Below are 23,169 nucleotides of genomic sequence, written 5' to 3' on the forward strand. Positions count from 1 at the left end.
CAGTTATCCTTTGGTCGAGAATACTCTTACCAAGCATTGTCCTGAAATACGATGATACATTATTTCACGGCATGTAGTATTTCTTAAGCAGAAATGTTTACTTTGAAGGCTAAGCCCGGAAGTTGTATTTTGTGATTGGGTAGCTTGATTTTTATTGGCTGCTGTTGCCTGTAGGCTGAGTATTAGTGACCCACAGACACTCCTGCAGCCAGGATAAGGAGTAATAATACGACGCTGTCTGTATGAAATAGTCTTGAACCACATTTGGAGAATAATTTGCCTTAAATAAGCCTTAATGTTTTATAACAGACACTATTTTATCACTCGGGAATTAGATAACGTTATTGTTACAATAGAAATGTGAGCAGCTGTCACGGCATAATTAAGCTAGATAGCCTGTTGTAAAAGCAATTTTTTTAGATATTTGTTGCTGCTTTTTTTCGTTGTTGTGGGGAATTCAATCCAAAACGCATGGTGCTGTGATATACCGTGTCTTACTAACAGTGTAGTGACAGTGGACGGACGTTACACTCTGGTAAGCAACCTGTTCATCTCCTGAGGATTAACGTTAGAACGTAGCGCTAACTGCCTAGCTAGCTAGTCACCTACAGGATGTCCATGTAAGTTAGCTCACTAGCTAGCTATTAGCTTGTGGCGCGAAGGCTTTAGCCTGTAATGCTTTTTTCACCTGTCATTTGACTTAAGGTATACGCGTATAACCAGTTCACTATGCAGCCATTTCATATTGCTGGCAAGCCTAACCAGCAGTGTGTTTGCACATTTGCCGTTATGTCATGACTGAATTCTGGGTAATATGGATGCATCCATATTACCCAGAATTCAGGCGAGGCTCCTCGTAATAACAGCTAGTAAGTGTGTAACGTTAACCCTTACAATTGTATGCCTTACGTTAAGTAAATGACCGGAAGTGTTCTCATCATTCTTGTGTCGTTGTTAACCAATTATTAACATGATGTCTGGCACCTGTGCACAATGCAGGGGCGGCCGCTCAACGTTGTTCTTTGCAGATGCAGATATTGGCTTAGGTGATTTTCGGGAGATCCTCTGGAGTTAATAATGTTATGGTCCACGTCGTACAACCTGATTTAGGCCGCTGACGAATCATGTTAAAGAGAGTCTTGTGATAAATGTGGCATAGACGATACCATGAAGCACGTACCGGTAACGTTAAATAATGTTAAAAGTTTTGCAATTATTTCAAGCCGCTCTCTTACACACGGTCACAGTGGTGGATGGAGATCATGAGAATAACGGGCAAATTAATTATTACCGTATATCTAATAATCTCTAAATGTGTGAAAACTAGCCCACTCGGTGCATTAGATGTCAACCAACGTTTACTTACTAACTATAACAGGCCTCTGGTCTTGGTCCAACTGGTACTTCTGATGTGTCAATGGGCAAGAGAGTGTGATATTGTAAAAAAAAAAAAAAGAATAAAAAAATGGAGTCTGGAGTGACATAAGTCCGAGAACCAGTAGCCTTTCAGAGAAGTACATTCTAAAAACACACACATAAATATTGTGTAATTGGATGCAACCCAGGGAGATGATGTTTGTTCAGAGTCAGCTCAGACCCTATGGATACTGGTCCACGTCTCTCGGGCCTGTTTGTCTCTGGTTGCTTAGCTATACAGTAGGTGCGACTCCCCAGCCAGCTCGTGCTGTAACAGTGAGTCGCGTTTACACATTGAAGAAGCAGGATACCTTTCATGAGTGGAAACACTGAAATACTGCCCTCTTCTCAGTCAGTTTGCTCTATATCTGAAAGGGAAAATGGGACTAATACGAACATTAGTCTGATGACATAATCACTGAATTTTCAAAAATATTTTATATAATGATGATAATGAACTTAATTTATATAGCACTTTTGTTACCAAGGTTACAATGTGCTTTCTAGAAGAAGAAAAAACAGCAGCTAAAAACCAGAAACAGTAATACATCAGAATAAGCTAAAAACATATAAAACCCAGCAACATATTCATAAATGCTTTCTGATAAAAGGTTTTAAAATGGGATTTCAAAGATGCTGCTGATGTGGTGTGTCTGATTTGGTATCTTGTCATGAAAATTGTAAAATCTAAAAAATGTTGAATACAGAAAAAGATTTTGCTGTTTACATTTTCAACCTTAAATATAAGTGTCAGCCTTATTAAACCCATATTACCTTCCTAGATAATTCTAGACACAAGCTGCTTTTCTTACAGCCCCTGTAAGTTATTAAAATAAAGCTTTGACGGGTATTGAAGAAGCTTATTGCTGATATTGATATTGCCTTGTGTTCTGTCTCCTCCTGCCTCCATAGTGATGGATAATGCTCATACTAAGACGGTGGAGGAGGTTTTGGGCTTCTTCAGTGTCAATGAGTCTACAGGTCTGAGCTGTGAGCAGCTGAAGAAGACCAGGGAGAGATGGGGACCCAACGGTACTTTTTTTTTTTTTTTTCATTAAACACTTATTCAATTTCTTCAAAAGAAATTAACTATTTAATAAAGTATCTGTCTGTCTGTCTGTCTATTCACTGTAGTCTCATGAGAGTTAAAGTGTGCAGTGGATTTTGTTTATGTTGATAATGAAGTTACTACACTTATTACTACTACTGCCACTAATACAATGATAACCATTATCATAATAAAATACTTATTCATACAACATTAGACTACATTCAGGTTAAAGGCTTCTCATTTGTTAACATTGTATTGATGACATGTTCAGTTCAGTGTTCAATGGAAACACATTTACTGGACAGTGCTGTTGTTCTGCAGTACATCTATTATATCTGGGGATTTTTAAAAAAGAAACAAGAATATGGCTTGAGCATCTTTCTAATAAATGACACTGTCTGTACATTGTACAACCTAGTTTAAATACTAGTTGTAGTCTAAACTAAATTTAGTGAAAGTGTCTCTATCTCAACCTCTTGGCACAGATACCAATCTTTTACCATTTATTTCTGTTCTGTTTGTTACATCTTAATATTAGACAGATTTATATCTTACATTTGCATTGTGATCTTGAAGTGGGCCCTCGAGCCAATATTTGGCAATTTCTGCCTGTTTTAACTTACTAATTTACAGATTTCTACAAAAATATCCTATATTTTAAATGAGCACATAGACAATACACTGTATTACTGTTTAAAAGATATTGGATTCATTTTAATCACATTTTAGAGCAGCAGATACAGAACTACTTTATAAATATGTGGGTACACCAGTAAACTACTGTAATATCAAATGTTAAACAGTTTAGTGTTGTGTAGTTATTTTCATAGAAAATGTATTTTCTAAGGCACACAAGGTTGTCTTGCAGTGTAATTGGTTAAAAACTACACATTCACTTATTTAACTCCCTCTATCTTTCTGTACATGGTCCACCATTCAAAATATGTGTCTGCCCCTGCATCATATATTCTGTTTTCAGTAAAAGGGGTCCTGTATATCTGCATCATGTTCAAGTATCAGCAAGCACATTATCAATCAAGTTCTGCTGCTGCTGCAAAAAATCATATGCTGCAAGTGCTTGAGGAAAGAAAAAGAACTGCTCACTACTTCGCACTGTGATTTATGAATCAAAGTAGCAGTGTTGATGATGATGTCATCTCTATCCTCCCTCCCTCCTTTCTATCTATCTTTAATCTGTCTTTACTCACAGAATTGCCAGCTGAAGAAGGTGAGCTATCTATCAGTCTATCTGTTGTATTACATTCTATTCTGGTCCTCTTCTGTCTTTGTGTTTCTTCCATGGTCATCAGTATCTCATCTAGATTAAAGATTCTTTCTTTGCTCATTGTGCTCTTTGGTGTCCTCATGCAGGGAAGTCACTTTGGGAGCTGGTCCTGGAACAGTTTGAGGATCTGTTGGTCCGAATCCTGCTGCTGGCTGCGTGCATCTCCTTTGTAAGGAAACGAGAAAACACATACACACTCACATATACAAGCGCAAGTACTGGTAATATTTGTACAAGTTTGTATGGACTGTGTAGTTGTGTAAACAGATCCATTAGTTTAACCCTGCTATATACGCACACACACAAGTTTTAATAACGCAAAATCAACTTTCTGTCCGTCTTGTCTTTCTCGTAGACCCTGGCTTGGTTTGAAGAAGGGGAGGGGACAATCACAGCCTTTGTTGAGCCCTTCGTCATCCTCCTCATCCTCATCGCCAATGCTATTGTGGGAGTGTGGCAGGTAAACAATGTGGTGCAAGTATTCTAAACTTATTTAGTGTTAAATTCCCTCAGAGCATTTGGCTCAAAGGAAACTCAATAAAATATCTTGCAGTAGTTTAGGCTATTCAACTGTTTAGCTCAACAGACTGACACGCTGCTCTGGGTCAAAAGGATCTTGGTAGTTGGTCCTCTACCTGCACAGATTTATTCAAACCTGTTTTTGAAAAAGTGCTGCAACTGTCCCAAATATGCATAGTTGCTGGTATAAATAGTTTTGAGGTGAGTATTTTGCGTTTCCGTATTGTTTAGTTCTCAAGCCTCCAACAGACCTGCACTAGGTCCTCCCTTCATGACCGTTCTAATGTTCAGGTTTTGTTTCAACCTCTCCTTGCCTATTATTTTGTCCACCCCGTTTATATCAATGATAGAAGGCTGAATAAAAGAAACAGCTCTCAGAATTCCTTTCAGAGACACTACGTGTGGGACCACAGTGTAGTTCATCCTGTGTTGTTCGTGTCTTATTTGGTCTGGCGTTTCCTGTTGACTTACTTTGGGTTTTAACAGAGTCATTGCAACCACAGGTTTTTAAAGCCTGTTGGATGGGCATTGAAATGCTCACTTGGATGGTGCGAATCAAACAGAAGTAACTGGTCTGTGTACTTGTGTTTTCTCTACTGTTCATGAACCATTCCCCACTTTTGAATACCTGCTGAAAAATGTCCATGTCTCAAAGAGAGAACTGTCTCTTGTTCTATAATAACTGTTGCTACCTGTCACTCCTTCCATGAGGACAACCATGCATTTGTTCCATTAATTGAAAGAAAGTCATAGAACCTTTCCATGTTGCCGTGTCCCACAGGAGCGTAATGCAGAGAATGCCATTGAGGCTCTGAAGGAGTACGAGCCAGAGATGGGCAAGGTGTACCGACAGGACAAGAAGAGCGTCCAGAGAGTCAGAGCCCGAGACATCGTTCCTGGAGACATTGTGGAGGTCGCTGGTAAGCAGGCAAATAACACTACATGAAGTGGCATTCTCTTCACTTCTTACCTTAAATGTACTTGAAGTGTGCACTGTATAGCTGTATTATCCAGAAAATTAGAAGGATTGGATCGGGGCTTGCTATCGGCACATGCTCAGTATGAAAGGATTGGATCGGGTCGGAGAAAAAGAAACTTGATCGGGCTTCTTCAAAAGAGATAAGGTGGTCTGAAGGGAAAAAACAGGAATATGAACGGGAGCTATCAGTAATGGAAAGTTTAAGCCCCAACATGTTTTTACACACACTTGATGTGCTGTCTAACAGTGTGTCTGCAGTGCTGCAATGAGCTTGGAAAGACAATGCATTTACACTGTGTTGTTGTTTATACGTGGTTGAAGTAACACGGTGGCGTCTTTGTTTAGTCATTCCTGCAAACATCTTAATCTCTGCCCTCTCCTCTGGCTGTTGTCGTCATGGAAACTCAGTGAGAGGCACACAAAGCCGTCATGGAAAATATTTGATTGAAGTTCATCTCAAAGCAGCAATCTGAGAAGGTTTTGTGGTATGAATTCATTAAAGCTGAAATAAATCCTTTTTTTACAGTATGCTAATGACACTTGATCCACTTGGAGTGTTTTACATTTATGTTAAAGTTCATGTAGAGATCGTTAGTATTTAGTGTAGATATGCACTGATTGCAATTTTTGCGGATTTTCTGTCTTTCCAAGAACTATAATTGACAGCATACACAACTATTTTGTGTACATTTTCTTTCATTGAAAATTGAAATTCAATTGTATGTTCGTAATAATCACAAAACAGCGACTATTGACTATTTAGCTACAGGACCTTCTTGTTGTCAAACCCTCTGTTTTGAAGGCTGTTCCTCCACGGCTTATTTTGGACGTGCAGTTGTTACATATTGCAATCTCTATATCTTCTTCACTCACGCTGAAGAACTTCCACACTCACTACATGATGTGTGTGTGTGTGTGTGTGTGTGTGTGTGTGTGTGTTTGTGTGTGTGTGTGTGTGTGTGTGGCTGTGATGTAAAACCATCATGCGCTACTACTACAATGTGCAAATTTGACCTGCAAAATATCAGATATATGAGACTCATCGGTGATCACCACTCATGCTGCAGATCAGCTGACAACCGGCTGATCGATTGGTGTATCTCTAATTCAGTGCTCTAGCTTTTTGGGAGATTGTGAAGGTTGTATAGCCACTGGTGTGTCACCCATGTGACCAGTGAAAATGGAGGTGGTGGAAAATCTAACCATCAACAGCATCAGCATCTCTAAGTGCCTCTGAGCATCTTCCAGGTATTGTTCCTACAACATGTCTTGTGCTCTTCTGTTGTCAAAGAAGGCCATTGGTAAGATGGGGCCTTGTCCTATGGGTGCACTGGCTTTTTAAATTTCTTTTGAGTTTTGTATTTGAATCAGCACGTTGAGGTTGGTTGTATCGACAGATAACCTCAGTCCAGCTGGGTTGAATGAACACAGTCAGCTGTAGTAACAGAATGATTTTATCTTGACCCAGTCAGAAAAGTGTTGAATCCTCCAGATACCCATTGCCATTTCAGGCTGTTCAGAGAGAGGAAGCAGGGTTACAAGTGTGTGTGTGTGTGTGTGTGTGTGTGTGTGTGTGTGTGTGTGTGTGTGTGTGTGTGTGTGTGTGTGTTTGTGTGTGTGTGTGTGTGTGTGTGTGTGTAAGTGATCCAGTGTCCTGTCTGTAGTAAAAGTATTTGGCTTCCAGAGCATGGGAACTCAGTGACACTAATCAGAGCTGGAGGCTATGTTTAATGTGACTCACAGTTCTATTCTTTTTCCAATGTTTTTGGCCAAACAAAATGTTGTGAACACTATAACTTACTGTGTAGAGACGCACATTTTTGGAATGAAGCTGCTAGTAGTTTGTGTTAGTAATTTGGGCTGATTTTACAAGGTATTCTTGTCAACTTCAGGGTTTCTCTGCAGAACAGCACATCTACACAGTATAACCTTTGTGTTTGTACCAGCTGTGATGTTTTCTTTAGTCACTTACCTGTTGAGGTAGTCTGTTTCCAGACCTCTGAGTTGCTGCCCACATCTCTAATTTCCACAGCAAATCAAATTGGTCTGGTTTTGTGCAAAGTTATTTAATTAATGAAAACTGTGACTAAAAATGTTCGTTGACTTTGTTTTCCACGAACAAGATGAGACGATGAAGAGACTGCACCTACGTCATTAAACAAAAACTAAAAAACTCTTTATTTTCTTCCCCCTACTCTCTCTCTTCTAAACACTCACACACACCACCCTGTCTCTGTCCTGCATAAAGTGTTCTTGTCGGGTTCTGGTGGGGATTAATGCATATGTTTGCATGTCGGGCACTGCACTGACCCGGGCATGACTAATGAGCACGGTCAGGAGGACTGTATTCCTAATAATTCAACCTGTGTTCTTCATCAGATAATGTTAAGATAATTTAGTTTGGCTACACTGAAATGTCCAATGATGACTAAAAAAAGGACAATGGACACAGGAATAAGACTAAGACTAAATTAATTAAGAAGTAACAGACAAATTAAGAGAGAATACATTTTTACTAACAGTATTGTAAACTTTGTCGACTAAGAGTTGTTGTTGACTCAACTAAAACTATGAAAACAAAAACTATACAAATGACTAAAATCTGACTAAACCATTAAGAAGTTTTGTCTAAAGATTAAGGCTAGCTAAATCTAAAATAGCTGCCAACATATTTAGTGGTGTTGTGCTTATTGATGGCATTTTAACATTTCACAATTAAAAAAACTATTTTAGAGAAGCAGACAGAAGGGTCCAGGATGTCAAACTTATTCAACAACAGGTTAAAAAGATAAAGATAGAAACTAAAGTGTAAAAGTGAACCACCACAATCCTGGCTTTGAGACAAAAGTGTTCCTGTGAAGCCGGGTAGGTCTTTATTCACAAAAAATCGGTATACCTTTAGTAGCTAGCGTAGCATAGAAGTGCTAATGTTAGTCAGTAATGTGCTAAGATACTATGCTAATGTTGTCTCCACGGGTATTTACATAGAAACATAAAGTTTCTCCTTCCAACCAATAGTATCATTATTACACAACGTTTAACCATGACTAGTGCCAAATCCAAACATCTGAAATGATTGCATGAGAGTCAATGGAATTGAGCTGGATAGCTGTCGGAGCTGGCTGATGCTATGATTGGCGAGTCTGGGCTTGAGGGGCAGGACCTAGTGATGGGTCAGTTATTCCAAATTTTGTGGCAATCGCAATGTAAAAATTAGAGAGCGAGAGGACACTCACTACTGTTACTCTATCACACAGAAACCCGGTTGGCGAACTCAGATTCAGTATTTTAGGTGACATCACGTTTGTGTTCAGCATTTTGGCTGCTACCATCTTGGTTTTTGGCTGTTGCCATCTTGTTTTTTGTAACCACGTAACTCGTAACACGAGAGGGTGGAACTCACTACAATCAAATGCTGAATAAGACATTTTTAGGTGACCAAAAAATAACTGTTTCATGAAGGGAAAACACTGTGAAGGAGTTAAAGTTGTAAGATGAAAACACAAACAACTCCCATACCGAACAACGCTGTGGTAGAGACCTGTCAGTCACAAGGTAGCCCCGCCCTAAAGCATACCCTGCTTTATGGTCTGTTTGACTCTAAATGGACCATAATTTACTAAATGAACATCATGCTGTATTAAAGAAGACTTGAAACTAGAGATTGAGACCATAAACTCATGTTTACAATGTTTACTGAGGTAATAAATCAAGAGAGAAGTAAGAGTCGTTCTCTCATAGACTTCTATACAATCAGACTTCTTTTTGCAACCGGAGGATGCAGGTTAGGGCTCACCATTAACGCTTGTCCGCTTACCCAGGACGAGTAAACTCTGTGGCGATTGGGCAAGTGAAAAACAAATATTTCTGCTCTAGAGAAAATGTTTCAGTGCTCTCTCTCTCCAACATCTACAAACTACAAACGTTTCCTTGTAGTTCTTTGATAGATCTCGTAATAAGTGTCAACCTTTCTTTAACTAGTCAATGTAGAAAGAAAGCAAAAGGCTCAGATGTCTTTCTTCATTTCTCTCTGGCTTCCTCTGACTCACTCACATATGTAAACACTTGTAAACAGTTTATGAAAGGCTGGGCTCTTACAAGAGAAAGAATGCTAACCTTTTGATGTGTAGCAATCTGTCCTAATTTATGCGTGATGCAGACATGTTTCTTAATATGAACACATGATGTCTACTTGAAATCTCTTTGGGAACAAGTGAAACATTTTTATTTCATTTCTGTTACACATAGGCCAGGTTTTGGCTCGCATCCTAGTGAAGATCTTATTAAGGAAAGACGGTTTTCATGCTCTCACATGTCCATGTGCTCATGAATTAACAGAACATTTCTGTACCTGTAATATGACTTGCATAATATGAATACATTTTAAGATATTCCACCAAATCAAAAACAAAAAAAATATTTCAATACAAAAATGACAATAGGACTGATATGTGCAAGTCAAACAACACTAATATTAAGCTCTTCATGATGGAAACATACATGAAAGTGTATCAGAACTTCCTCTTCTGACTGTAAAAACTAGCAAACCAGATAAGAATGGACACATGCGTCAGTATACTGGATTACAAAGAATTATCCTCATACTGTACTTATCCACGTTAATTAGTTTATTTACTGTTTAGAGTGACTGTAGGAAAATGTATTTGAAAAAGAAAACTATTTCACACATTTCTTATTCATTTGTACAATTATTTATGTTCACACACATATAGGTCAGCTTCAGGGCCCGTAGAACTTTTTATTACAGAAGAAATAAATGTTGAAACAGTCCAGCCCAGAAAAGACATCTAGGCGTGTTTTGTTTTGTATGTTAGAACTTTCATTCTAACGACATTTGATGACAGTATTTTCAGCATGTAAATGGTTCTGCACGGTTTCGTGGACAAATTTGTTGGCAAAAGCATTTAAGAAGTGAACATTTTCACAACAGTGTTATGCCATATATCATAGACTGTGTACAATAAGAAGAACTCCCATACCGGATAACGCATTGGTAGCAACCTGTAGCCCCACCCTAAAGCATACCCTGCTTTATGGGCTATTTGACTCTAAATGGACCATAATTTACTAAATGAACATCATGCTGTATTGAAGAAGACTTGAAACTAGAGATTGAGACATAAACTCATGTTTACAATGTTTACTGAGGTAATAAATCAGGAGAGAAGTAGAGTCATCTTCAGATTAGTACCTTGCTTGTTCTTTTGTGGTGTGAAAGTAGGAGAGGGAGAGGGAAGGCAGCTCTAAGCTTCATCATCTACATCGTATAAAAGTATTAGATGATGTCTAACTGTAGAGTTTGTCATGCTACCATTTACATTTACAGAGGCTCACTTGTTGCCCACTACTTGTGGCTTATTTAAGTCAGGGAAGCAACGTTAATAGACAGAATTGAATACAAAGACCACATTTTTCCTTATGTGAACTAAATACAAAAGTGAAATTAAGATAGTTTTTCTGTTTCTGTTCCCAACACCCTGCAGTTGGTGATAAGGTCCCAGCTGACATCAGGCTGACGTCCATCTGTTCCACCACTCTGAGGGTGGACCAGTCCATTCTGACGGGGGAGTCTGTGTCAGTGCTCAAACACACAGACCCTGTACCGGATCCCCGAGCCGTCAACCAGGACAAGAAGAACATGCTCTTCTCTGTGAGTCTCAACAGCCATATCTGTCTTTTCCTAATTCACATACAATCAACATAAAACCAGGAGAAAGACAGACATGGGTCTACCAATTGTTTAAGTATTTATACTTGAAGGATAGAATTATTCTATATATTTTTTATATAGATATATTTTTTTATTGTCAATATCAATGAGCCACACTGTTGCTCTTGATGACATTTTCCTTCATTGCCATGAAAACACAAACTGTAGTTTAATTGGACTCACATACAACGACCTGCTGCCACAAATACTCACTAGAGGACCAAATGTGGATTAATCCGCCGCTGAAAATAGTTCCAAAAAAATGCACTATTTCATTGGTCTTTTAATAGGATTTGTTATCCTTAAAGTACAATTGTACCTGACCTCTCTACTTAAATAATTATCTCAATGTTCAGTACAATATATTAATTGTTTACTTACTGAGGCAGCGGTCACTGAACACCTAAAAAATGAGCTCTGCAGCTCTAAGAAAAACGAGTTACAGTGATGTAAAGCTTTAATCGGCTCAGAGTTAGGATGCAAATTTAAACCAATTTCTTGAACCGATAGTCAGCTTCCTTAAAAATCGGTTATCTGTTAATAATTAATAACTTCTTCCAACCGGTAATGCCCTCAGAGCAGGACAGTGGCGCTTATTTAGTTCATCAATGTGTTGATTTTGTTGGAAGCATGTGTAATTAGAGTCCTGCTGTCTGCAGCTGCTTCTGTTCAAGATGCTAGTTTAGCATTAGCATGAGCCTCAGCTAAATGGACCGCACAGTCACCAAACAACAACTTAATGCTTCAGAGGTCATCAACAGGACTGCCTGAGTGAGCAGAGCGAGGCACGCTGCGACTCCTTTCTTCCTTGGAGGGCAGGAGGTGCGTTTGTTTTACGGTTTGTGTTTTTCGGGCGGTCACCAAACATCGCTGTAACTCAATCTCATTCAAAAGTAAGAGGCTCCACCGAGTGGCGCAACTGCCACATTTTCTGACAGCTACACCACAAGTCCCTCGTCTATGGAGTGCGGGAAAGGACATGGAGGAGGGGAACAAATCAAAGGTTAAAAAACAAACAAAAACAATGTACCTTTGCGAGATCTCACAAAAGATGTCTGGTAAAAAGAAAAAGTTCCTCTGTATCAGTTGGGCACCATGGAAACAACCACAAGAATGGAGTGCACACACCCGTGGGAGATGTTCAAAGAATGTTATTTTGAGATTTGTCTCAAATATAAAGACAAGTGTTACTAAAAACTTGCTGCAGACGTGCTGCAACAACAGATTCATTTATTTCAATTCAGCACTGTGGTTCAAGCAGAAAAGTCAGTGGGCCTAAATCAGTCTGCTTTGAATCTATGAATAAATGGGGTGATTTTTACAGTATCTGCTTTATAGGCTACTGTATGAAAAGGAAATCCCTACAGCAGCTGAAGGTCAGAGCACAGTGGCGTTAAGCACGGTCAGTCACTGTGTTCACCTTCCTTAAATCGTCTGGAAACGACACCAGTATAACCATACAGACCTCCACACACATCAGACTGCTTATTTCTCTGTGTTCTGCTTTTGTACTAAGGAGAAGCCCGGTTACCAGAACACATCAGAGCCTCTTTTTAAATTTGATTTCTTAGCAAAGGGAGCGTCGCATGTTATATACTTGAAACACATAGCTGTGCAAACTGTTGTGTAACATGAATTACTAAATTATATTATGTACGAGGTGGTACATCAGAATTAGCATCATTATTTTAGGCACTGGTTGATTTCCGTGGTGCACAACTGACCCAGAAGTACATTAACCTTTTTTTTTTTCTTTTTTTTTCATACAAAGGTACATCCATATTTTGGCTGTGTGGCTGAGTCACCAGGTGGTCTGTGGTCAAAAAACAGCAGCCAGTGATGTTTTATTTAGCATCATCACTCTGACAGGCTGCAGATCTGCAGCTTGTCTTTGTTGCTGTGGTTCACTGAGTGCTGCTGGAGTGTGACTTCACACTGATGTGGAGGAAATCTGCTGTCATTGGAGGGAAAGAAATCAGCACACTTATTTATCACATTTCCCTTTGTCTGCTATGGCAGCATATAGAATAGACACATACAGATGACACATACACTGCAAACTGTGTGTTACTATGTCTCAGTTTGTTATGATGGAAACGAGTTTCACAGTAAAGTTCACAACTTTGTCCAGGGTACCAACATTGCAGCGGGCCGTGCCATCGGGGTTGTCGTGGCAACAGGGGTGCAGACAGAGATTGGGAAAATCCGAGATGAGATGGCCGCCACTGACCCTGAAAGGACCCCACTACAACAGAAACTAGACCAGTTTGGAGAACAGCTTTCTAAGGCAAGGACCTGTGTGTGTTTTTATGGTCACTTTGGACTCAAACTTAATCGTCTGTGTTACAATCTTACACTTGTCTTGTTTTAACCTGCAGGTCATCAGTGTGATCTGTGTGGCAGTGTGGGCCATTAATGTGGGACACTTCAATGACCCGGTCCATGGAGGCAGCTGGCTGAGAGGAGCTGTTTACTATTTCAAGATCGCTGTTGCGCTAGCTGTAGCTGCCATACCAGAAGGTCGAACATCTAATCTATCTATCTATCTATGCAGAAAAGTCACTTCTTAAACATGTGTAATTCTTTTGTTACTACAAAAACTATAAGTCTCATTTTTAAAGACACTGAGGGGCTTTTGCGGCTACTAAACCTATGCAACTACGAGAAAAAGAAAGCGTGTAATTCTCAAAGCACCCACAAAGGTTGAAATGCACCCCTAATTGCACAGCTAATCAACCAGCATCAATATCTTTTATGAATGGAGAAGCTTTCTCATCACCATCGTCCACCTGTTGTGTTTCCTCACAGGCCTCCCAGCAGTCATCACGACCTGCCTGGCTCTGGGCACCAGGAGGATGGCCAGGAAGAACGCCATCGTCCGCAGCCTGCCATCAGTAGAGACGCTGGGTTGCACATCTGTTATCTGCTCTGACAAGACAGGAACACTGACAACCAACCAGATGTCAGTCTGCAGGGTAAGATGGACTGTAACATCACACTGATGTAGCCACCTTGTGTCAAAATCACTTTGTGGGCCAGTCAGCCTCATTTAGCTCTCATACGATTGATAAGATACAGTGTTACTGATTGCGTCATACTGATAAGGATGGGAGCATCATGGCTTGTCATACTAACATTGGATTAGCAAAGGAAAGCTCACTTACATCCTGTTTAACAAATAGATATACTCTAAATTATTTTATAAAAGCCAGTATTATAGTTATGGCAGCGTTCAGCAGTAAAATAAAGGCGGGTAGCTAATACAGGCTGGGTAAAAATAAACATTAAAGAGTATTGTATAACTGAAAGCCTACTAGAAAGTTTCACATTAAAAGCCTACCGACAACAGCTGGATTACTTTTAACATAAAACATTTACAGGAAGTGTTCGACAGCATCTTAACATCAAATGAAAAATCAGCCAATTAAAAGCATAAAAGCAACAGGAAATAATTAGTCAAGTTAGTGTTAAAAAGAGAAGCTACAGACTATGCCAGACTCTGCTGTTGCACCGATGAAGATGTCACCAACTCCCTTAAATATTTTCTACTCGGTCTTTATTTGCTGGCCACAGATGTTAATTGAAAGCAGGCTTCTATTTGAGACATTTTCACTATTTAAAAAAATCTTCCTTTGCATCAGTGGTGAAAAGTAGCCTTGGTGTCAAACAATAAAATACACAGGGTTTGTGTGGGTCTTAACAAATTGAACTTAATTGTCTGAAATTTAGGCCTAAAAAGGTGTAAGGGCCTGTGTCCACGTAGCGCCCTTTTCTGAGCGCCAGCGTCTTTTTTCAGTTCCCAATGAGGACAGAGCGTAGGAGGACAGAGCGTAGGAGGACAGAGTAGTGCTGGGTGGTTTGACCAAAAATGTGTATCACGGTATTTTGTAAGATTATACCAGTTTCATGGTATATCACGGTATTTTTTTTCACGTTAAAGCATTAATTAATTAATGCCGAAAATTATTTTATCGCACGTTTAATTATTAAGCGTCATTTTTAACACACAGGCCAGCGGTGAACAGCTGTTTGTGTGGCTGTCTTCCGTCACTTCCTGTTTCCTTCACCTACATTCCCCTGGGTCCAAAGCCCCTCCCTGTACAGCTTCTTATCACCCTCTATGTACCAACGTACATTTATAACAAATACCGCGCATATTACACGGTACTCAGCGTTGCATATGTGTCTGACCAAAATACCCAAAAAAGCAAAAGTCTCTTTGTTCCTTCTGCATCGCTCTTTTCTGTTCTTAATGTAGCGACGGAGCCTCTCCCTGCTGTTAGCAGACTTGTACTACCGGGGTGGCTAGCGAGCTGTACCCAGCATGCCGTTCGGTGGTGTAATTTTATAAATGTACAATTATTAGTGTTACAATTTGTTTATGTGTCACAAACTGTTGTGTCGTGGTGTTTTGCCCTGTTAAAGAGAGTTAGTTGTGGGTTATTAATTGTTGTGTTATAAAGTTCTAACCATGATTAAGGGTCCCCCTCAATACAGTTAAGACGACTAGCTCTAACCATAATGCCCGTCGCGGCGAACAATATATTTTGCTGCCTGTTGAAGAGCGACAGCAGTTGTTTCGGTATATGAAAAATGAATATGATACGGGAAATTAAAACCGGTATACCAGTTGAACCGGTATACCGCCCAGCACTAGGACAGAGCGCGTAGGAGGACAGAGCGTAGGAGGAGAGAGCGTAGGAGGAGAGAGCGTACGATGACAGAGCGTACCCGAAAAGATGCTGAGCCCTGCCTCTTTTTTCTGTGTGCTCCAAATCTTTAGTGTGGCCACTCCGAGCGCTTCCAGGTGAAAATTACTGGTGACATCACTGTAGTAAATGGAGCAGCAGTGTGTTTTTTCCATGTCTGTCTATCCTAAACTTTATATTTCCGACACACACTGTCCTAACAAATACCGACTCACTGTCTCCACGGTGACCATCATGCTACCCTACCAGCTTCAGATTTAGGTTTCACTTTCAGAGTTAGACCTAGATTAAGTTCTGCTCCCCTTTGCTGCGATGGGAACCAGACCTGGATGGAGAATATTAGTGTAGGGCCTGTATGAAGTGAATGATGATGTTAAAATTAGGTCCATTTGGAATCAAAGCGCTAGAATCGCACATGAAATATGAAAACCATTGAGCCGCAATGAAAAGTTGCCGCAGGCCATCTCTCAATAATGTTCTGCTGGTACATTAACTGGAACTCCGAGCGACCTCTGGACAGCGATTGGTCTACGTCAACACTGAAAGCAGTCTAACCCAATCACAAATGTGTATTACATTTCTTGTGGTCTTAAAAAGTCTTAAGATTGAACTTGTTGAAACCCTGGAACATACGTTTTAGAATGTCCTGTTTGATCACAGTAAGTCTTCCTGGATGAAGTGTCGGCTTTGATTTAAAAACCTACTGCTCATGAGGTGGAATGGCCTGTTGGAATGTGGACCTAACCTGTGATCTTCTAATATGATTGAACTAATCTACTACTGCATTGTCCGTTTGTGTGTGTGTGTGTGTGTGTGTGTGTGTGTGTGTGTGTGTGTGTGTGTGTGTGTGTGTGTGTGTGTGTTTAGATGTTTGTCGTAGACAGTGTGTCAGGGGAGCGCTGCAGCCTGAGCGAGTTCACAGTGACTGGATCTACTTACGCCCCTGAAGGGGAAGTGTGAGTGTCTTTAACCTTTAACACTTAACCCTTAACCCTGACAGTTTATGGATTATGAGAGCCCACAATTTATCTCTCCTTCCATTTTCTAAACATTTGTATACATTGCCTCGAATTTTCCCCTCTTTATTCCTATTTCCTCTGTGGCATTTCCTTCTGTCTTTTTAGTTATAAGGACGGCTCAGTGGTGAAGCCCAGTCGGTATGAAGGCCTGGTGGAGATGGCCTCCATCTGTGCACTGTGCAATGACTCATCACTGGACTACAATGAGGTAAGACATGACTGCTCGATAGATTACCGTATATGGTGCTGGAACATTCCCAACTGAATGTGTGTTACCACAAATACCGTCAGCAGCATACTTTAACCTCTGTCCCTTCTGTGTGTGTGCGTGTGTTACTGTGTTTCTGTGTTCCAGGCCAAGGGTGTGTATGAGAAGGTTGGGGAGGCAACAGAGACCGCTCTCTGCTGTCTGGTGGAGAAAATGAACGTGTTCGACACTGACCTGATAGGAATTAGCCCCGCTGAGAGAGCTACAGCGTGCTGCTCCGTAAGTGTGTGTGTGTGTGTGTGTGTGTGTGTGTGTGTGTGTGTGTGTGAGAGAGAAGCTTCTGTAAAGTTAAAGAAAGTGCTGGTGCTAATGACTCATTGATCCTTCCCTCTGACCTCTGCATCCTTTATGCTGCAACCTTTTCCATCGACTTCTCTCTAACGTCCTTACCTAAGAGACCGAGCGATTGTACTGAGTGGTTTCACATTCTGTCTGAGTGTTTCAAAGTGACTACAGCAACGTGTTTTTATTTCTGTACGTTCTGGCAAAAAGCTCACTGAATTGTGCTAATTTTGTTTATTGCTTGTTTTCAGGTGATTAAGCAGCTGATGAGGAAGGAGTTGACTTTGGAGTTTTCCAGAGACAGGAAGTCTATGTCTGTCTTCTGTTCATCCAATAAACTCACCAGGTCTTCCTCTGGAGCCAAGATGTTTGTCAAGGTGTGTTCCACACCACTAGTTATCCAGTGCCCGCATTCAATTTCCAGTCACATTTTAGTAATTTTTATATAGTTTTATTTGACCACAACTCAAACATTTTAGTCCTGTGTCAGATGTCCTCTTTCATTAGATTATATTGAATATTTCAGTCAATCGAGTCCAGCCTAAACAATCATTTTTGTTAGAGTGGGTTCTCTCCGGATTCTCGGCTCCTCCCACAGCCCAAAGACATGCAGGTTAAGTGATGACTCTAAATTGCCAGTAGGTGTGAGCATGTCTGTCTCTGTGTCAGCACTGTGATAGTCTGGTGACCTGTCCAGAGTGAACCCTGCCTTCTCCCAATGTCAGCTGGGATCGGCTCCATCATCTTGTCTTAGGCCATGTCCATACTACTCCGTTTTTGTTTGAGAACGATGTCCGTCCACACGGCGTTACAGCATCGTTTTTGAAATGATCTCCGTCCAGACTAACGCGCCTGAAAACAAATATCACGTGACTCTTCACGTACACTGGGGATGCGCAACAGGGGATGTCAACAGGAAGTAGATTGGTTGCTTAGTTAAAAAAAATACGACAGAATAATAAAGTAGTCTTTAATAATGAAAGGTCATGTTTGATACTTGAGATCTTCTCTAAAATCTTCCTCTATAAACTCAAACAGACACAATTCGTAGAAAGTTTTAGAAGTTTTATTTTTCAGACTTAACGTACAGCGCTACGGGTCTCTCACTCACTCACACACACACACGCACACATCACATTTACTTTAAAATCAACACTTACACATAAAAGTTTACTAGATTGTGGGTCATAAATGTGGTCAACACACGTCTCTCACTCGTTCCCTCTCGGTTTCGTTGTCTATTCTCACTGGTAGCTGGGCTGGTGGCTAAAGTCTCTGTCCTACTGGAGAGCAATTACTGCTTTTGTTCCTTTACATTTTATCTGCGGACTTCACAATAGTTGTGCTGAACAAAATAAGCATTAATAAGGATAGGAAACTCCGTTTTGTGTCCATCACCCTCCTCTAAGCCGCTAACCCTGACTTCAGACGTCTGCTCCATTGGTCCGATAACGCCGCTGGTCACGCAGCTCACTAATCACTCCATTAACAGCTGCTTCCTCCGCAGACATGCAGACTGGACAACAGCTGCTAGTCAAGACAACAAGATCAGCAATGCCTGTAATCAGTTGTCCATGTTAAATTAACCTTTTAGTCGATCGATAATCAATGTTGTTTTTTATGATTTCTGGTCACGTGATATGGGTGTGACAAATCAGGGAAGAACACGTCATGACTGCTAATAACCAATCAAGTAGCGAACGCGGGTGTCGACGTCATCGTTTCTGAAAATTATCCACTTTCGTCCGTCCACACGAATACGCAACCCGGAGTTTTCAAACGTATCCGTCTTTGGGAGCATTTCCAAACTCCTCTGTTTTCGGTACTCGAAAACTAGTGTGGACGCTCAGTGTAAACGTAGCAAAACATATGCGGCCAAAAGTGGTCAACAAACATATTTAGTCATAGTTTTAGTTGTTCACCTGTTCAACATTGACTAACATTCGGCTCGCTTGAGCTTTAAGCAGCAGCCTCGTCATTATAAGCCAAAGTGTGTCTCTAAAAAGAGAGGTCTTTATGTGCCAACATTGTGCGTGCGACTTTCAACACTGTCTGTTTATGTTATGTTATCATCGATACATCATCGATTATGTAATGCACAAAGTATTTAGCCTCTTTAAGGGCATTGCCAGACAGGAAGAAATAATAATATTCTGTCTTCTGACGATAATGTTATTATTTGCATTATATTAGATGTTAACATCTATACCAGGGGTATTCAATTAAAATTCCAAAAGGCCGTGTTTGTTTTAACACCAAGCTGGTGTTCAGGATGTATTGTTCCAGCCTATTTAGGGGAGTAAAGAGAAATGTCTTCTTCCTCCCCCGTCTCTCTCAGGGTGCTCCAGAGAGCGTGTTGGAGCGCTGTAATTATGTCCGGGTCAGCGGTTCTTCTCGTGTGCCTTTGAGCCCAGCAGTTCGAGAGCAGATCCTGTCCAATGTGAGGGAATGGGGATCGGGCCGAGACATGCTGCGTTGCCTCGCCATGGCAACCAGGGACACGCCCCCTGACATCCACTCCCTCAACCTGGAGAACTCAGCTGTCTTTGGTGACTATGAGGTGATGATGATGATGAAATGTTCTTCAAAAACTAAACACTGTATCCATATCACTTTTAAAATAATTAAGTTAAGATACAGAATCTTTATTTGTCTGTTGAATGGGAGCAAGAGACTGTCCTCTTGTCTTCACCAGTGGCTCTAACTAAATGAGTGAACTGTTTTACCCCACGCCTTCCCTCCATGTCTTCTCTGCCTAGTCCGACCTGACCTTTGTGGGCTGTGTGGGCATGTTGGACCCCCCCAGGAAAGAGGTGCTTAGCGCCGTCCGAATGTGTCGGCAGGCTGGCATAAGAGTCATCATGATCACAGGTATCACCACACATCTAGATGTACACGTTATGTCTGCAAAAACACAGCTTTTTACCTTTTGTGATGTCATTTCTTGGAGTATCTTCAAGTGCTTCGTATCCCTAAAATCTCTACAATCTACGCAAAAATGTTCCGTAAGTCAATCAAACCATAGTAATAGATAAAAGTATTAAAATTGTGTCATGAATTTAAAAAAATCTAAATTTTAATTAAAGCTGCAAGCAGTGATGAACGGGCCCTCGCCTCCTCCCGCACGTCGGGGGTGCCGACGGGACTCCAACGTATGCAGCCGAGATTGTCTGCGACAGTCGGACAACGCGCTTAGGAGTCCGATGCTTTGTTTCTGATTGGACCGCGTGATGCAGGAAATGATGCAATGCAAATAGTCCAAAGCATCCTGTATCTGCTGTGTGGTGCTACAGAACATGCACAAACATGTATTATGTTGCTCTATAACAACTGTAGACGACATTGTGTAAAAGTCATGTAAATCGGATGCCGGTTGTCAAAAAACGCAGAATTACTTTGGCCAGCAGGTGGCGCTGTGAGTATTAGTGAAAATTAGCTTGTGGACATCCTCAGGCCATGAGTGTTATCAACCATGTGAAGTTTGGGACTGTTTGGAACAAGTCCGGATGAGTTACATCAGCTTCTTTGATGGGGAATCACGCAAAGTAGCCGCCCGCTACGGCTAAGCCATTCCGTCAAACGTAAAGCTTTTGATAACTTTTAATCACAAAGGTCTTGAGACTGTACTGACCAAATTTGAAGTGGATCCGTCAAAGTCCCTAGGAGGAGTTTGTTAAAGTACAGCGACTAGAAATGAGCCTAAATCTATTGAAAAATGACACAAAAATCAAAATGGCCGACTTCTGGTACATTTTAGAGCATGGTCCTAAGAGACATATTTGTAAGTCTCTCTGAGATACATAATCCTACCAAGTTTCATACAGGTACCTCAAACGTAGCGCAGGGGCTGCTCTTTTGAAATATTGTAGGGGGCGCTATGGAGGCAATTTAAAACGGCCAAGCCAAACACCCATATAAAATATGTCCTCCCATTACCTAGAACACATGTATAAAGTTCCATGAGTTTTTGATCATCGCAAGCCACTGATCCATCAGCCTACTTTTTCATGGCGAATGATGCATTGCCATGGCAACGGCGTTCAACGAAAACTCCCAATATTCATGATGATGCATCATCAACGTATTAAGGCTATCTTTACAAAATTTCAGACTGATCTGGTGAACTGGCTAGGAGGAGTAAATAAAAGTATAAAATATGACATTTCCTTTTGCCAGTAGGTGGCGCTATGAGTTATTGAACACAATAAACACCCTCACCATACCGATCAATCATGTTATGCACATTATAGACAAAAGATCAAGTCAGCAGCACTAACCGGGGCAGAGCACATGCATTTAAAATGACTGATGACAGGACATTGTAGATTTGATGTGTTTCTTTTATCTTATCATTCATTGCAGCATTAGAAATGCTGATGGTTATTTATCTGTTTTAGAGACACTCAAAACTTTGTTTCTTCTGGGGTAAGCTTTCAGGGGAGCATTTACAGTTTTAAGAATGATCTATTACCTCTCATCCAACCTCCTGTTTTCATTGGGTATACACAAAACTATATTTACGAGACTGCAAGACTGAAATGTGATGTCTTTAACCTTTTGTGAACTCAGAGAACTTGGTTTGTAAACTTTGTCAGAAATCACACCTCACGAGCGTCAATCGAACACTTCGTAACTTTCCGTTTTTCTCTCCAGGTGACAACAAAGGGACAGCCCTGTCTATCTGTCGGAGGGTGGGCATCATCACGGAGCAGGAAGAGGAGCAGGAGGGCGTTATCGGGGGCCTGACGGGGCGGGAGTTTGACGAGCTGCCGCCACACCTGCAGCGTCAGGCCTGCAGGACGGCAAGGTGCTTCGCCCGGGTGGAACCGGCACATAAGAGTCGTATTGTGGAGTACCTGCAGAGCCTCAATGACATCACTGCCATGGTGAGAGCACCTTCTCGTACCTGAAGTAGAATCATAGACGCGTTGTTAACCAATATAACAGCTCTCCTTCATCCTCCCCTCCCTCTCTCATGACTCAGACAGGTGACGGGGTGAACGATGCGCCTGCATTGAAGAAGGCGGAGATCGGCATCGCTATGGGCAGCGGCACAGCGGTGGCTAAGTCAGCCTCTGAGATGATTCTGGCTGATGACAACTTCTCAACCATCGTGGCTGCAGTGGAGGAGGGCAGGGCCATTTACAACAACATGAAACAGTTCATCAGATACCTGATCTCATCCAACATAGGAGAGGTGGTCTGGTTAGTTTAAGTGGATGTAGAAAACGTGGTGTACCAACATTCAGTTTATGGATCATCTGGGCCTCTCACTGTTACCTTCTCATCCATCTGTCCTTTCCTCCTCCTCAGTATTTTCCTGACAGCCGCACTGGGCATGCCTGAAGCACTGATCCCAGTCCAGCTGCTATGGGTCAACCTCGTCACCGACGGTTTCCCAGCAACGGCTCTGGGCTTCAACCCTCCAGATCTGGACATCATGTCCCGCCCCCCACGCTCCCCCAAAGAGCCTCTGATCTCCAGCTGGTTGTTCTGCCGCTACCTCATCGTCGGATGTGAGTCGTGAGCCTGGAACAGAATGGCCTCATCAATCACCACCATGTACACAAAAATCTATCTGCAGATTGCGTGTTCATCATCACAGCATCTTACCTGCAGGTTACAAACTAAATAGCTACTTACCACCCTTCTGTGCAGGTTATGTGGGTGCTGCGACTGTCGGAGCTGCTGCCTGGTGGTTCATGGCAGCCCACGACGGACCAAAGCTTTCCTTCTATCAACTGGTAAACACACACAGTATCTCCCCATCACTTCTTTCAGACATAGTGTAGTTGAATGGGTCCACTGTGGTGATAACACAAAAAGGGTGAGCAGTTGAAACCTTCTTCTGACCATAAACATGTTATTTTATGTTAATCAAAAATAGTATTAAAAACTTCATTTTGAAGT

General features: G+C 41.2%; 1 protein-coding gene across 1 annotated transcript in view; it reads left to right on the forward strand.

The window, feature by feature from the left end:
- The first annotated feature begins 185 nt into the window (after nucleotides 1-185).
- si:dkey-28b4.8 (sarcoplasmic/endoplasmic reticulum calcium ATPase 2) overlaps nucleotides 186-23,169 on the forward strand; it is a 30,447-nt gene continuing 7,463 nt past the window's right edge. The window contains exons 1-20 of the mRNA XM_068727783.1: nucleotides 186-535; nucleotides 2,329-2,448; nucleotides 3,678-3,695; nucleotides 3,839-3,921; nucleotides 4,108-4,212; nucleotides 5,053-5,191; nucleotides 10,755-10,921; nucleotides 13,113-13,268; nucleotides 13,360-13,501; nucleotides 13,790-13,956; nucleotides 16,558-16,646; nucleotides 16,815-16,917; nucleotides 17,065-17,196; nucleotides 17,511-17,636; nucleotides 19,598-19,819; nucleotides 20,019-20,130; nucleotides 21,913-22,145; nucleotides 22,244-22,464; nucleotides 22,573-22,775; nucleotides 22,918-23,003. Coding sequence (XP_068583884.1) covers nucleotides 2,331-2,448; nucleotides 3,678-3,695; nucleotides 3,839-3,921; nucleotides 4,108-4,212; nucleotides 5,053-5,191; nucleotides 10,755-10,921; nucleotides 13,113-13,268; nucleotides 13,360-13,501; nucleotides 13,790-13,956; nucleotides 16,558-16,646; nucleotides 16,815-16,917; nucleotides 17,065-17,196; nucleotides 17,511-17,636; nucleotides 19,598-19,819; nucleotides 20,019-20,130; nucleotides 21,913-22,145; nucleotides 22,244-22,464; nucleotides 22,573-22,775; nucleotides 22,918-23,003 — 2,622 coding nt within the window. The 5' untranslated portion in view covers nucleotides 186-535; nucleotides 2,329-2,330. The remainder of the gene's footprint in view (nucleotides 536-2,328; nucleotides 2,449-3,677; nucleotides 3,696-3,838; nucleotides 3,922-4,107; nucleotides 4,213-5,052; nucleotides 5,192-10,754; nucleotides 10,922-13,112; nucleotides 13,269-13,359; nucleotides 13,502-13,789; nucleotides 13,957-16,557; nucleotides 16,647-16,814; nucleotides 16,918-17,064; nucleotides 17,197-17,510; nucleotides 17,637-19,597; nucleotides 19,820-20,018; nucleotides 20,131-21,912; nucleotides 22,146-22,243; nucleotides 22,465-22,572; nucleotides 22,776-22,917; nucleotides 23,004-23,169) is intronic.

The sequence above is a fragment of the Cebidichthys violaceus genome, unplaced genomic scaffold (genome assembly GCF_023349555.1).
Source record: "Cebidichthys violaceus isolate CVI_PGR_0920_01 unplaced genomic scaffold, fCebVio1.0.p SCAF_4, whole genome shotgun sequence".
Lineage (NCBI taxonomy): Eukaryota > Metazoa > Chordata > Actinopteri > Perciformes > Stichaeidae > Cebidichthys > Cebidichthys violaceus.